Source organism: Hypanus sabinus, chromosome X1 (genome assembly GCF_030144855.1).
Source record: "Hypanus sabinus isolate sHypSab1 chromosome X1, sHypSab1.hap1, whole genome shotgun sequence".
Taxonomy (NCBI): Eukaryota; Metazoa; Chordata; class Chondrichthyes; order Myliobatiformes; family Dasyatidae; genus Hypanus; species Hypanus sabinus.
This window is the reverse complement of record NC_082738.1, coordinates 14,008,548-14,024,766: the sequence shown is the minus strand read 5'-3', so window position 1 is coordinate 14,024,766 and position 16,219 is coordinate 14,008,548. Positions and strand designations below refer to the sequence as shown.

Genomic DNA, 16,219 nt, shown 5'->3' with positions numbered 1-16,219 from the left:
TTCATGGTGCTGATTTCTGTTGTGTTTTGTACCCTGAATGACGTTGTTGCTCCGCCACTGAAGCACCCTACCTTCTGTGCCTGTGCCAATGTTGTAACTGTTCAACACTTCTATAGCAGTTAAGAACATTATCCTGTGCAAAAGAATTTAAATATCATTTAAAATAAAGCATTAATACTTCTTGTTGAGCTTTGAGTCAGTGATGGTAAATGGAATACCTTTGCATTGAATGCTAGCCTCAAGGACTCCTTGGTGTAGTGTGACATGAGCTTTGCACAGAATCCTTTTCCTATTAACACACTGTTGAATCCCCGCATGCCTGCGCCAAAAATATGCAAATTGACTACTCATAAAATTATGGCAAAGTTAAGTAACCAGCAGCAACCATCACTTTTGTTAAAAGTTGTCCAAAATCATTTCAAAATGGGAATTTATGTTTAGCAGATTGGGTAAATTGTCCACCCAGAAGTTCGTGGGATTTAAGCCCATGGACCAGATGCGGTAGGACAGCGTAACAAATTTCTGTATTTCACAGTCTAGAGGCTGCTTCTTCAATCAGGGGACTTTGCTTTTGGTTGATTTTTGACTTTTACATTCTCTGAAAAGTACTAAATCCGATCATGTGCTGATCATTCATAGATGTTAAAACATGACAGCATCTCACAGTATAAAAGTTGCCTACCTGTTGTGACGTACTCATCTCCGGAGAAGATGGTATAACAGACACGCATTCTGTGGAATGATAAATGCCATCTGAGTCCAAGCTCCCTGGAACAGGAACATTTAAAGTTTCAGAGTGTTCCTTTTCCCCAAAGGGGTAGTCCGATCCTGAAAGCACCACTCGTCCGTTCATGAAGGGGTCAGGAATATTTGTAGTTGGCTGTTCTGATGCACTCCTGATTGCCTCAAAGCTAAAGGCGTTTCTGTAGTCATCATACAAGTTACTGGCAGATGCTTGAGCACTTTCTCCAGTTGCAGGTTCCAACAGTTCGGCAGTTTTCAGGTGAGTTGATTTTACTGCTTCATTCATTAAAAAGTCATAATCATTGTTGAAGGGAGGAGGTTTGATGTCAAGATTGGGGCAGTACTCAGGCCCTTTGTCCTGGCTTGTGTCCCCCATAACTTCTTGACAATCAGCTAGTGCATTGCAGACAGCTCCCTGGAGAATTTCCTTCTGTTGAGGTCTGAGGAAGGGTCCTTCAGATTGGTCAGGTTTTCCAGCGTCAGTGCATTGTATTGGCACAGTGAAGGGCATATCTGGCAGAAAGCAGTTAAATATAGAATGTTTTCATTAACATGCCTTCTGTATCTTGAAACACTACCTACAGGATATTGATATTATTTTGGAATAACTGTTAAAGATTAGTGTCAAGAAAGAGAACAAGTGATTGACTATTCAACCATTAAATTTTGTCAGGGTGCCCTGTAGTCTCTGATACCCTGCTGGAGTACAAGCCTTGACAATAGATCCCAGGAGGCTCATCAGAGAAAGCTTGCCTCCATCTATGTCTGCCATATGCTCTTCAGAGGAAGATTATTGGGTAATGATTAACAGAAATTTTCTCTCCAAAGTTCAGGAGCATTGAACCAATTGTGACTTACTATACAAGCCTCAACACCACCACATCCTGCCAATGACCCACTGCCTACACTCCAAGCATCCTCACCTCGACCAGGAAAAACACAATCTGGGTATAGACCTGAGCACCTCCTGAGTCTACATCCCCCAGCAATTCACTGAATAAATTAAGTTGTTTAGAAATTTGAGTTGTCAATTCCCTACATTCACCATCCACACTAGCAACTTAAGCAGAAACACTCCAATAGTTTAAGGGACAGCAACCGCTAACATTGTAGTTTGAGTAGCTTAGCACAGTGACACAGCTCATGTTGGATGGCATCTAATGTTTGTATGAGACACACACCTACATGTAATCTAATGAAAATAGGGGAATCCTGACAGTTTGATCAAACATGTAGATAAATGCAGTAGCTAATTTATACATAGAAAGTTCCTACGAGATCCAATCAGAAGAATAGCCAATTGATCTTTGCTTCTATTGGTTGTGGGCTGATCAGAATACAATGAGATGTCTCTAAGTGGGGACTTTTTCTGAATAGGTACTGTACATGAAACAAGGGTTAAAGTGGTGGACAGCAAGATGATATTAGGCTATTTCAAAACGAACTTATGGAGCACATTTTCAAACTATGGATGATAGAAATCAATAATATTCTTCCCAAAAGTCGTGTACAATGGATCACTTAAAGCCTTCAAGATTGAGATTGGTAGATTTTTGTTCAGCAAGGTTATCACAAAAAGCAAACAATGTTAAGATAAGATTAGCTTTAGTTGTCACATCTACACCAAAACAGACAGTGAAATGTGTCATTTGCAGTCCAAGGTTGTGCTGGGGGCAGCTCCCAGGTGTTGCTGTGCTCAAGACATTTTAAAATCTTTTTTACTTTAATTTGTAACAGTTTTAACACATCTTTGATGGCCAGTGATGATTAAAATCACTAAATAGATTTTACAGACAGCAAAGGTTTTGCTTGAGTCAGGTCAGCAGGATTGACCCTCTGTATCTGGACATGGTGGGAGAGTGGGCAGCGATTCCAGAGGGTGGATGGGATTGGGCCGACGTAACGTAATCTGTAAAACTGGACATGCTGGAGTACTTCACTGAGTTGTCTGTTTAGATTACCTGTGTTAAGTCATGGAGTGGGGATTAAATTTGTCACCTTCTGACTCATTCAGCTCAAAGGTTCACAGGTTAATTTATTATTAAAGCATGTATCCATATACAACTCTGAAATTCATCTTCCCTTGATAGCCACGGAACAAAGAAAGAACATGAAAGTCATTCAGAGAGAAGCATCAAACCCACCCGCTGTCCCCACACAAAAGAGAATGGCATCCCGATCATCAACCCCCAAAATCCCACTCGCACCCTCACAAGACAGAATAGGAACATTGACCCCCCAGAAAAACAACCCTTCCCCACACAACAAAACTAACAGAAGACAACAAGACATCAACTCCCAAACCCTCACCCCTCACACAACAAAATGGAAAAGTAACGGGTGATAAAAACACAGAATATTAAAACCTTAAGTCTGGAAAAAAGTCCACAGTCCATAAACACAATAGTCCAATCTATAAACATAGAACCACGATACCGTCCTACAATATCACCGGTATTCATTGAAAGAGAGGGACACCGCATGAGGCAGAGGCCTACCCGCTTGCTATAGAGAGCCTCACAGTGATAGGCCACTCACAAACTCCTTCTCTGGCAGTGATCAAAAGGAAGGCAGTCAACGCTGAACTCTCACTCGCCTTCCGCATTCGCTTCGATGTCTCAATCTTCCTCAATACGTTAATTGGTGATTAATAGAGTTGAACATTGGCTCGCATTGTTCCTTTGCAGCGAGGCCGCCTGAGTACAAACCTTCTTGGAGACATCAAAGTGCTGGATCACTCAATCGATCTTCAAACTGTAAATTGCAGGCTCTACCAGTCCCAGAAACACATCTGATGTGAAAAACAGATGTAAAAGAAGCAACAAAGATGTTTTCTTGAGCTATTTGGAAGATGTAGACCAAGGGAGCATTGTACACCAACACCACCCTGACTGGAAGTCAAAGCTAACACCCCAGAGCAAGTGACTTCCACCTGCAGTGGGCTTGTGGCTTGTACAGGAGCTGTGTCAACTCACTGGCACTGGAGAACCTTGTACTTTCAGCATGGAAAGAGGCCATTTGGCCTATTGAGTTTCTGCCAGCTCTATGCAAGAGCACTCCGACTGGACTTGCTAACTGCATGTTTGTCCAGCTTGCTTTCAAAAGCTGCGATTGAGCCTACCTCCTCCATTATCCCTGACACTGTGTTGCTGATTCTAATTGCTCACCAGGGAGAAGCGTTTTCTTCACTTCACTTCTGCCAAGCATCTTCATTCTACCTCTTCTGGTTCTTGACCCTTGAGCCAATAGGAATGCTTTGTTTCCTCCCAGACAGTAATTGGATCGGATTTACAGGCACTGGCGATTGCTTTGCTACATCTAAGTGGCCTGAATTTGAGAGACCAAGGTAGGCTGATGTTTGTTTGGTAAGGGCAGCAAGAAATATGTAGAGTAGGTAGGGAAATAGGAACAAGATATTGATCAGCAATAACTTAACTGGTTAGTGGAACACCCTTCCACTAATGGCCTCTTGCTCTTCTTTTATTCCTCAGTAAATCCAATTTTATCAGGTAAAGTAACCTATTCTGTTGAACTCTTATCAATTCCTGCAATTCAAAACATGAATACCTGAATTCGTGGCATATTCCATATCCTGCATGTACATTCTCTAACTGCCATGCTTATTTCCCCTTCGTTGATTCTGCCTCAGTCTATTAACAATGTTTCTTGTAAATAAAAAATGAACATCTTTTGTGTGGCCTACAATGAGAAAGTGGTCTTTACTCACCCGCAGTTATTTCCCTCTTCTCAGTCAGCTCTTTAATGAGCTCTGCCTGCCTCGCGCACACCATTTTCAACCTTCTGAATTCCTGGAACAGCAGTCCAAATGCCTCCTCCATTTCCTTATCTCTGGAAAGAGGAATGAGTTTAAAACTAAGGCCAGTTTGATAACTTAAATCTGAAATGCAAGACTGCACGGTTTCCAAACATATTAACAAATTAATGCTGAAGGAGGCAGGTTATGCAGTCCATTATAAACTGCAGGGCTAGTCTGCACATCAAGCCATTCAGCACAGGAAGATCCCAGGTGAAATCCCCAATCTGTGCTGTGTAAGCTTACTTTACTCAAGGAGAACAGAGTAATGATAATGTCAGGAGGTCAGGGAACGAAGGAAAAACAATCAAGCTTTGTATTTTTGATTGCAATACAACAATCTCTTTGGAAAGGTAAACCTGTGGATTCATATCAGAAGAGAAACAACATGGCTGTGGAGAGTACTTGCAAACCCTGGAATAATTTAAAAAACCAGTTGGATGATGGAATAAAAGAACATTACAACACAGTACAGGCCCTTTGGCCCATCATATTATGCTGACCAAAACCTACTCTAAGATCAATCTGACCCTTCATTCCCACATAGCCCCCCCCCCCCCCATTTTTCTTAGTTATGTGCCTAACTATGAGTTTCTTATATGTCCCTACTGTATGTGCCTCCACCACCACCCCCTGGCAGGGTGTTGCAAGCACCCTCTACTCTCTGTATAAAAAAACATACTTCTGACATCCCTCCTATACGTTTCTCCAATCACCTTAAAATCATGCCTCATATATGCCCCCTGCATCTACATTCCTTGCATCAAACAAGTCTACAGCAGCTTGGCCAAGCTGCAGATCCACCTTAAGACCCGTCACCTGGCAAGAAGTCTCTGGCTATCCACCCGATCTATGTCTCTTATCATCTTATAGACCTCTGTCAAGTCACCCCCCTTCATCCACCTTCACTCCAAAGAGAAAAACCTATCCCCATCAGACATCTTCTCTTATCCAGGCAGCGTCATAGTGAATCTCCTCTGCACTCTCTGCAAAGCTTCCACATCCTTCCTATAATGAGGCAACCAGAACTGAACACAATACCCCAAATGTGGTCTAACTAGGGTTTTATGAAGCTGCAACATTACCTCATGGCTCTTGAGCTTAATACATTCACTAGTGAAGACCAACATCTTCTTAACAACTCTAAAATAGTTTGAGAAATTCTGGATGGAGCTAGCAAAATGGGACAAAAATGGGACTCTACTGTGTAGAGTCACCAAAGAAAACTTTGTCATTAAAAACACGAATATGATGAAGCTGTAACCATCTTTAAAAGAAAATGCACTCCCTCACCGCTACAGCCCCACCAGCTCCTGAGCCAAGCCTATGAGCAGGACCAGGAGCCATAGGCTACCCCTGCCTCATCCCAGTGCAACTGGGGCTCAAAACTGCTCACAATACTCCAAGTGTAGGTTGGCCAGTGCCTTATCCTTGCTTTTATATTCTAGTCCTCTCAAATTGAATGCTAACATTGCATTTACTTTCTTCACCACCGACTCAACCTGCAGGTTAACCTTCTGGGAATCCTGCTCCAGTGCTCCCAAGACCCTTTGCACCTCTGAATTCTGAATTCTTTCCCCATTTAGAAAATAGTCTACACTTTTATTCTTTCTACCAAAGTGCATGATCATACACTTCCCTGCATCGTATTCCATCTGAGACCTCTTTGCCCACTGGCTTTTCACCCTCCTTGCGCAGTTGTGTAAACCAGTGAGTCAGCTGCTGGACAATCAAGAATTGACTGTGTTCAGATAGCCCTACAAGCTCATCCTGATTATTTATATTTTTGCCCAGTTTTTCCAATTAACATACTTAGTTACTTCTTTGTCTCTTCCTATTTCTTTTCTGGATCCGGAACCTCTTTTTGCCTCATCGTATGCAAGAAACCTTTTCTCTGACAAATTGTGAAGGCTAGTTCAGAAAGGGTGCAGTGGACAAGGAGTTTTCAGGTTGGCCACCACCTATTGATTGTAGCTGATTTGTTTGATGTTTATGTAGACTGGGTGGTGAAGAAGGCATTTGGTGTGCTCGCCCTTATCAGTTAGGATGTCGTGTTGCAACTGTAGAAATCAGTGAGACCCCACGTGGAGTATTATATACAGTTCTAGTAGGCTAGCTTAGGAAGAATGTCATTAAGCTGGAAAGAGTGTTACTGGGACTGAGTTATAAAGAGCGGCTCAATGGGATGGGACTGTTTTCCCTGGTGTGTAGGAGGCTGAGGGACGTCCTTATCAGAGGTTTATAAAACAGTCTCTTTCCTAGGGTAGGGGGATTTAAAAGTAGATGATAAAGGTTTAAAGTAAGAAGGAAAACATTTAAAAGGGACCGCAGGGGAATTTTTTCAATGCATGGGAATCTCATTGAAAGGCCTAGATAGAGTGGGTGTGGAAAATGGTGATTCCTGTGGTGGGGGAGTCCATGACCAGTATAGAGGCACGTCCATTTAGAACAGAGATGAGAAGGAATTTCTTTAGCCAGAGGATGGCGAATCTGTGGAATTCACTGGCACAGATGGCTGCGGAGGCTAAGTTATTGCATATATTTAAAGTGGAGGTTGATTAGTAAACACATCACAGTTTATGGGGAGAAGGCAGGAGAATTGGATTGAGAGGGATAATAAGTCAGCCTTGATGGGATGGTGGAGCTGTTCTGCACCTATCAAATGGCCTAATTCTGCTCCTATCTCTTCTGGTCTAAACACAGAGCTAATGTGGACATAGAATGAGCTGTCAAAGGAATTGAAGTAGGAAAGGAGAATTAAAATGCTTAAACAGCATTTGGACAGGTTCATGGGCTCAGAGGAATGTCGGGCAAATGCAGGCAGATGGAACGAGCTCAGGAAGGCACCTTGGCTGGCATGGACAAGTCAGGCTGAAAGGCCTGTTTTCATGCTGGATAACTATGACTAGACATCAGGTTGGGATAGGGAAGGGATGTGATGCTATGCATGGTTTAACTATTCCAAGGTCATGCGCAATGATATAATATCTAACCTAACCCTGTCATGCATCGCACAAGCCTGCGTATAGGTTGGACGCTTTACATTTCTGCTATCAATATAATATATTACAGCTACATTAGGGAGTCAGTAGTGACAAGAAAACTACCTGATCTGTCTCCATATCTTGGCGATTGGCGTGCTAGGTGGGAATCACTTGATGAACGCTAATTTACACAATGTCAGTTGACTTCATTTGGTGAGAATTTTTGGGTTGGTTCCTTTCTTCGGCACTGGAAGAAGGGTGGGAATGGAGAGAATGATTTGTTTTAAAATAAATGAAACATCTCAAAAAATTCATAATAAACTGAAACAAGAAAATCTACCCCCACAAAATGAGGTTAAACACAACAATGTCCATCCTCAAATATGGCACCACTTTTATACAAAGGAATTTGCCTTCAAGCTACAAGCAGATATAAAATGACCCATCTATTCTTCTGTTTTGGACTCAGGGACACAGAATCCCTCCAAAAACAAATTAAGAAGTTAATCTACTAAAAAACAAATGATTTAAAGTTCAACGTTCATTTATTATCAAAGTACCTATACGTCACATATACAACCCTGAGATTCATTTTCTTGCAGACATACTGTACTCAATAAATCCATAATAGAATTAAAAAAATAAAAAATAAATCAAAGAAAGACCACTCTAACTTCGGCATTCAACTTGTGTGCAAAAGACAACAAACTGTGCAAATGCAAAATTAAAGAAAAAATAATAATAATAAATAAACAAGCAATAAGTATCAAGAGCATGAGATGAAGTGTCCTTGAAAGTGAGTCCATAGGTTGTGGGAACAGTTCAGTGATGGGGCGAGTGAAGCTGAGTGAAGTCATCCCCTTTTGTTCAAGAGCCTGATGGTTGAGGGGTAATAACTGTTCCTGAACCTGGTGGTGTGGGTCCTGGGGCTCCTGTACCACCTTCCTGATGGTAGCAGTGAGAAGAGAGCACGACCTGGGTGGTGGGGGTCCCTGATGATGGATGCTGCTTTCCTCCTACAATATTTCCTGTAGATGTGCTCAATGGTGGGGAGGGCTTTACCCGTGACAGATTTAGTAATAACCTTATTATAATAACCTAGAGAGGAAGACATGTGCTGTTCATCTGTACACAGGAATCTTTTTCTCTTCCTTCCTGTCTCCTGCTCCTAGTTAACTGTTGGTAAGCCAGCACTACAGCAATCCCATGCAGAGATACACAATAAATTGCACATTGAAGTAAGTAAATCAAAAGGTAAGCAAGCCAACCTTTTTTAAAAAAAGTGATGCCGACTTAAATTAAATAAATTCACCTTAAAAATGTGTAACAATGTCCACTGAAAAACAATTCGGTCTACTTAAGCTACAGTGTGCTGGAAGAACTCAGTGAGGTGAGGAACATCTGTGGGAGGAAAGGAATTGTCAACATCTCAGGTCAAAACCCTGTTTCAGGGTGAGGGTTAAGAAAGAAATTGTCGACCTGAAGCATCGATAATTTCCTTCCTCCCACAAATGCTGCTCAAGCCACCAAGTTCTTCCAGTAGATAGTTGCGCCAGATTGCAGCATTTGTAGTCTCTTTTGTCTTGATCTACTTAAATACGGGCAAATTCACCACAAATCACTTGAAATGATTATAGATGAAAAACAAGTGATTATGCCTTAAAATTAAAGGATATCTGCATTAAAACTGAAGAACAAAAGGCATTGATAAACTAGGGAATTCACCTGAAAACACGTGTCAAGCAATGACCATTATGGATGGGCAATAACAGCGAGACCCCAGCAAAAAATGTATAAATAAATAAAACACATTACCTGAAAGTAAGTGAATGCACTTTACAAGAAACAGTTTTATTTTAATCCAATCATTCCCATTCCCATTCCCATTCTGATATTAGTGGATGAACAGCACCTGATATTCCATCTGGGTAGCCTCCAACCTGATGGCATGAACATCGATTTCTCTAACCTCTGGTAATTTTCCCCCCTTCCCTCCTTCTCTTTTTTTCCATTCCACATTCTGGCTCCTCTTTCACCCCTTCTCCTCTCCTCACCTCACCTGTCCATTGCCTCCCTCTGGTTCCTCTCCTCCTTCCCTCTCATCCATAGTCCTATTAGATTCCTTCTTCTTCAACCCTTTACCACTTCCACCTGTCCCCTATAGCTTTTTACTTCATTCCTCCTCCCCTACCCATCTACCTACATTCCCCTTCACCTGGTCTCACCTATCATCTGCCAGCTTGTACTTTTTCCCCCTCCCCCTTCCACCTTATTCTGGCTTCTGCCCCCTTCCTTTCCAGTCCTGATGAAGGGTCTTGGCCCAAAACATCAACTGTTTATTCCCCTCCATAGATGCTGCCTGACCTGCTGAGCTCCTTTAGCATTTTGTGTGTGTTGCTTCAAACAAGCCATTCCATTTTAAGATGAGAATCTTAAAACAGCCAAATCCTCCTGAAATAAGTCAACCTTTAAAGAAATGAATTCAGCTACTAGGTAAAGCAAACAACTCCACCCAAGAGCTTTCAAGGAAACAATACAATTTAAAAGCATGTAAATCCTAAACAAGAGACTCCACTTGAAAATTGATACCTCCTTAAAATTAATAAAATGCAGTAAAAATGGATGGTTCTTAAAGAGAACAATTATCTCCAAGGAAAACAGGAGATTCTATCTGAAACAAAAGAAATACAAGCTGTTGGAGGAAGTCAGCGTGTCAGGCAGCATCTATGGAGGATAAAGGACAGTCGACATTTCAGATTGAGGCCCTCTCCTGGTGAAGAAATAGCTCCCAAGTCCAACTATGAGTCCAACTAAAGACAACTAGAAATGAATATCTGCCTGTGTCACCTCCAATACAATAAATCTGAAAGAGGACGTGGTGTCATGCAGCAGGTCTTGTTGTGTGTGTGGCCGGGCTCATTTCCTTCTTTGCCACAAGTGTCATTAGACCAGACACCAGCCTCCAGAGTTGGTTATGAATCTATGCGGGAAACAAAATATGTAACCTTTGCTGCAAATTAATGTTTCTCCTCACTTTCAGTGAGATGCCTATCTGCTTGCAAGCAGCATTGTCCCAGCGTGCGTGAGGAAAGCACATAAAAATCTGCAGGTGCTGGAAACCCAAAATAAAAGTGCTGGGAAGATTTGGCAGAATGCTACAGTTTGCAGCTGATTCACCAGCATTTGTGAAGTGGAAAGAGAAACACTGACCCTTCATCAAAAAAAAAACTACTGTAGCATGCTTTCTTTTGTGCTAACATTCTTCTGGTATAAGTGTAAAGAATCGACAGCGTATGTTTCCCAAAAAGCAAATTGCTCATTTGAACTCCAGTGTACTGCGTGACGCAGAAAACATTAGAATTTATTTCTGGAAGGAGTGGATTGTCAATGTAGTCTCTCCAGAGAAGCCAGAATACTTCCTTCACACTGCATGTATCAAAAAGCATTTGCTAATAACCAAAATGAAATATCTTCCATATTTGTCCTTCCCTGATCCTTACTCCCTCAATATTTAAAAGAAACATTGGGAAATAAGGATGACTAGATTGGCCTTGCAGAGTTGTTCAATGAACTGAAAGGCCTCCTTCTTATGTGCATCGTTGTTACGTCTCTATTGTATGTATCCACTGGTGGCAATCAACGTGTCCCTTTAACCCATAACTATGGCTTCTGTTCTATGAAATCCAAGGGACGAAAACCAGTGCCTGCATTTGTTCTGTTCACTCTAACATGCCCCAGTTTTAAAATGACTACAGCCTGCTTAAGTATAATTAATGGATCACCATCCCTCTTGGTTCCCTGGTGAATGTCAGTTCCCCTTATTTAACTTTCAATGCTGCACATTGGGCCTCTTTCTTATATATTTCAGAGATTCCTGAAGATGTGGGAATGCTGGAAGATTCACTAGTGTTTCCAATTATCTCAATCCACTCTAGAGCCACTTGGGTCTCTTCTTATTTATTTTTTGAGATTTGGCTGGCATTTCTCACCAATCCCTCATTGCCTTGACGAAGAACGGGGTAGTAAAGCACCTTCTTGAACTGCTGCAGTCCTGCTGGTGAAGGTGGTCCCAAAGCACTGTTGGGGAGGGATGCATTTCCAAATCAGTAAAGTGTGGGATTTGAAGGGGAACCTGCCGTTGGTGATGGTCCCATGAGCATACTACTCTTATTCTTGTTGGTGGTAGAGTTCATGGGTTAGGGAGGAGCTGGCCAAAGTTGATTGGAAGGGGACACTAGCAGGGATGATGACAGAGCAACAATGGCTGAAGTTTCTGGGAGCAATTCTGAAGGCACATCCAAAAGAAGAAATATTTTAAAGGGAGGATGAGATAACCATGGCTGACAAGGGAAGTCACAGACAGCGTAAGAGCAAAAGAGAGGGCATATTATATAGCAAAAATTAATAGGAAGCTAGAAGAATGGGAAGCTTTTAAAAACCAACAGAAGACAACTGGAAAGCCATAAGGAGAGAAAAGATGAAATATTAAGGTCAGCTAGCCAATAATATCTAAGAGGATACTATTAGTTACGTACATATTTTTCAGCTATATAACGAGTAAAAAAGAGACAAGGGTGGATGAGAAACTACTGGAAGATGATGCTGAAGAGGTAGTAACAGGGTATGAACTACATCAGTCTTTACTGTGGAAAATAATTGCGGTATGCCAGGAATTCGAGAGTGCTGAAGAACAGAAGGGAGTGAAGTCACTATTACTAAGGAGAAGTGAACATGCCTGGGTAGTGGAGTTTCTGATGATGAATGCTGCTTTCCTGTGACAACTTTTTTGTGTAGATATGCTCCATGGTGGGGAGGGCTTTACCTGTGATTGACTGGGTCACATCCACTACTTTTTGTAGGATATTCCGTTGAAGGGTATTGGTGTTTCTGTACCAGGCTCTGATGCGAGCAGTCAATATACTCTTCACCACACATCTATAGAAGTTTGTCAAGGAATTAGGTGTCACGCTGATTCTTTGCAAACGTCTAAGGAAGCAGAGGTGTTGCCATGCTTTCTTTGTCAAAGGCCCAGGACAGATTCTCCAAAATGATAACACCGAGGAATTTAAACTTGCTGACCCACTCCATCTCTGATTCCCCCAGTGAGGAGCGGCTCGTGGATCTCTGGTTTCCTCCTCCTGAAGTCAATAATCAGCTCGTTGGTCTTGCTGACATTGAGTAAGTGAGAGGTTGTTGTTATGACACCACTCAGCCAGATTTTCACTCTCCCTCCTATGTGTTGATTTGTCACCACCTTTGAGTCAGCCTACAATAATGGTGTCGTTAGCAAACTTTAATATGGCTTTGGAGCTGTGCTTAGCTACACAGTCATAGGTATAAAGCAAATAGAACAGGGGGCTAAGCACACAGCCTGTGCTGATGGAGACTGTGGAGGAGATGTTGTTACCAATGCAAACTGACTGGGGTCTGCAAATCAGGATTCTAGAGGACTGGAAAAATAGTTCCAGAGGACTGGAAAATTGTAAATAATACTCCACACTTTAAGGGAGGGAGGGAAAAGACAGGAGGTTATGGGCCAGTTAGCCTGACAAACAATGACTGGATCCAAGCTCTCCAGCCTAGAGGAAGTGTCTCTCACCCCAGGAGCAGCAAAGTTTGTGTCTCTTTCTCTTGGCTGCAAACAATGGTTTGTATGCCTTAACCATACTATTCCCACAATACCTTCCATTTAACTCTGCCTCCAACCAAAAAATGTCCTATCCCACATTGCTGTGATATGAAAGGTTCACCCACTAAACATCCCCAAAAATAACAAGCAGCATCTGGCATCTGAGCCAAACACAAAAAGCAATTCTGATGAAACTCCATTTCCTTCACGAACTACCTGACCCATTGCCTGTTCACAGCATTTGCTGCTTCTGTGTTCATTCGCTCGCTTCCAACTCTGGCTATCACTTCACGTTCTTTCTCCCAGTTTCTTGCTGTCGGGTCTGACTGTGCATTTTGCAAGAGTTACTTCCTAGTCACTCCAGAGTGTGGGAAACCAAGGGATAATTTTGGAGATAAGGCTGTCCAAGCCAATGTGGCAGCAATATAGTTCTGCAATTCATTTATAAGGCATAGTTTTAAGGGCAAGATTCTGGAGGGCAACTTTGATCCCCATCCATAATAGCAGAGATCCAGTAGGTTCTGATAGCGCCTGTGGAGTGGGCGAGAGGCAAGAGGCTGTCTGCCTGGACTCTACTTTCAAGCAAATCTCATGCTCCAACTTCAGTAGGACTATCTCTCGGTCAGGCCACCATGGGAGGGAAGCTCAGGTCTGATCACCATCACTGGCCCAGAGTACGGGTGTCCTGCTCCTAGTGTCAGTTCTGTATCCACCTGCTCATAGCAGCAAGCAGTACATAGGAGTGGCCTGGCTCACACTGGAAATCCCAGCTGAATGAAGACTTTAGGAACAGAAAAGTAATAATGGAAAGGATATGAGAAACAACAGAGGAAGTCTGAATGAAAGTTTACAGAAGCGACCAAGGTTCAGGGTGCAGCTGCAACTGTCGCTGTTTTCACAAAACGGACTGTTCCATTTCTTATTATAGCATCTTCCCCTCTGCTGTCTGATTTCTGAACAGTCCACCAACGCATGAACACTATCTCACTTTTGCACTATTATTGTGACTTACAGTAATTTGTGATGCCTGCACTCTACTCCTGCCACAGAACAACAAATTTCACGGTTAATGCCAGTGACAATAAACCTGATTCTGAGTCTGAAAGTACAACAATGGTTTATTTTTATTTCTACACATATCTCTTCTCTACACCTCCTCCAGCATGCTGCCAAGGGATTTGTGCTCCTGTGAAAGTGCTGACAATTACAGATGATGCCTTACTTAAGTCACCAAGCTATAGCCACACTCATTCCAGTTCTGGCAGCTGAGTGGAATTTGGTGAAACACAATAAAATAAACTGGTATTTTTTTAGTTGAACACGTAATTTCCTAGAATTTTGTAAAGAGAAAAAGTATTGATAAATTAGAACAACTTGTGCAAACCTTAAGTCTCTCTCTCTCTCTCTCTCTCTCTCTCTCTCTCACTCTCACTCTCACTCTCACTCTCACTCTCACATAAATTTGGAATGAAGGTCTACTATGAAGCCCATCTGGGTGACTAATATCTTTGAAGGAAGATAATCTGCTATCATTCCCCAGTCTGGCCTAGGTGCGATTCTTAACTCCTCTCTAAAATCACCCAACAAATCACTCAGTTGATTAATAAATAATTAGCAATGAACAATTCAGGATGAACAGTAAATCACTGGGCGTATCAGCATTCATATATCATGAATCTACAGAAGAAAATCCATTGTCTATTTTAACTCAGAGACGATTTTATTCAAACGGACCCCAGTAGGAAATGTCAACAGAAAGCATCCACCTTATCAAAATTAATCATCGTCGAAGAAACTTTCTGAAATGTTTATCAAAGGTAGACTGCTCACATTAGATAGTCCCTGAGAAGGTAGAGAGAGGAGAAGCTCACATGCAAACATTTATATGAATTAGGAGCAAGAGAATACCACACAGCCCCAAACTCCTGCATTGAAGAAGACCGTAAATCAGCTTCCATCACTTGTGGTAACTTTTCACCCCCTTGCTTCTCAAACATCTACCTACCTCTGTATTAAAAACATTCAAAGATTCCTTTGAGGGAAAGAGCTCCAAAGGCACACAGCCCCTCTGAATTGGATTCCTTGCACACCTCCAATTTGTTGGTTTCAGAGCAGCATCGGTGTACATTTGTGATCAATTTGATATCATTGTTCATGAACTCTTTATCCTTGTATTATCCAATACTTATTTATAAGAGGAAGAGAGGAGAACATATCCTTGGATTTCTCGTTCCCAGATATTCCTTCGTTTAGAATCATCACTTATCAACCACTAATAAAACAAAAACTGCATCGCTGTAGTTAATCTCACAAATTTACTAGCTTTTCCTGGCTTCTCCTCACTGCCAAAAAAAATCAGTTGGCCTGAAATTGTCCTCTCTCATAGCAGCTCCCTGCCCAAAGTGTTAATTTCACTACATTTGTTCAGTGTCTATTAGAGACACACAGGCTGACTTCTGGTTTCAGTGGGACTTTCCCGGTGGTTTTATCAACCAACAATAACGTCAGTGGAACAGGAAAGGCCTGTTCTCTTTTCATTTCAGTCGTTCTTTTCTCTGGCTCGTCATCATTTGAAACAATTGCCAGAAATCTACAAAGCCTGTTGTTTGCACTGCCCTATTAAAAGTTAAAAGACACCTTGGACAATGCAGTGTTGCCCCAATACTGCAGCGGGGGTGACAGCCAAGATATATGCTACATTTTAAAAGGCAGCAAGCACCAATGAGGTCTTCTCAGCCTGACTGAAATGTTAACCTGAGCATTGCATGGGGAGGACAGGTCAATCCAACATAGAGCTGAGAAAGAGCCAATAATGGAACAAAAATAGAAAATTCTTATTTTTGGTAGCTCCAAATCTGAGGACCACTAGGGTAATGCAAGACAAAAAGTTCCATCTTCTCTACCCCTAACAAACAGCTTTTTTAAAGTAATCACAAATTCAGTGTCAACTTGTGGACAATTGTAACCAATGGGATCCCAGTTAAAGCAACAACCCCAGTGCTTCAACTCATTTCACCAGGGAGTCCTCACAGGCATTAGGAAGAGTCT

At 42.0% G+C, this 16,219-nt stretch overlaps 1 protein-coding gene across 1 annotated transcript in view; it reads right to left on the bottom strand.

Annotated features, from left to right (window-relative positions):
* Positions 1–15,358, bottom strand: part of LOC132384450 (TRAF family member-associated NF-kappa-B activator-like) — a 22,053-nt gene extending 6,695 nt beyond the window's left edge. Inside the window, exons 1-3 of the mRNA XM_059955604.1 lie at positions 15,177–15,358; positions 4,472–4,593; positions 683–1,257 (exon numbers count right to left, since the gene is read on the bottom strand). Coding sequence (XP_059811587.1) covers positions 683–1,257; positions 4,472–4,593; positions 15,177–15,193 — 714 coding nt within the window. The 5' untranslated portion in view covers positions 15,194–15,358. The remainder of the gene's footprint in view (positions 1–682; positions 1,258–4,471; positions 4,594–15,176) is intronic.
* Positions 15,359–16,219: the final 861 nt, after the last annotated feature.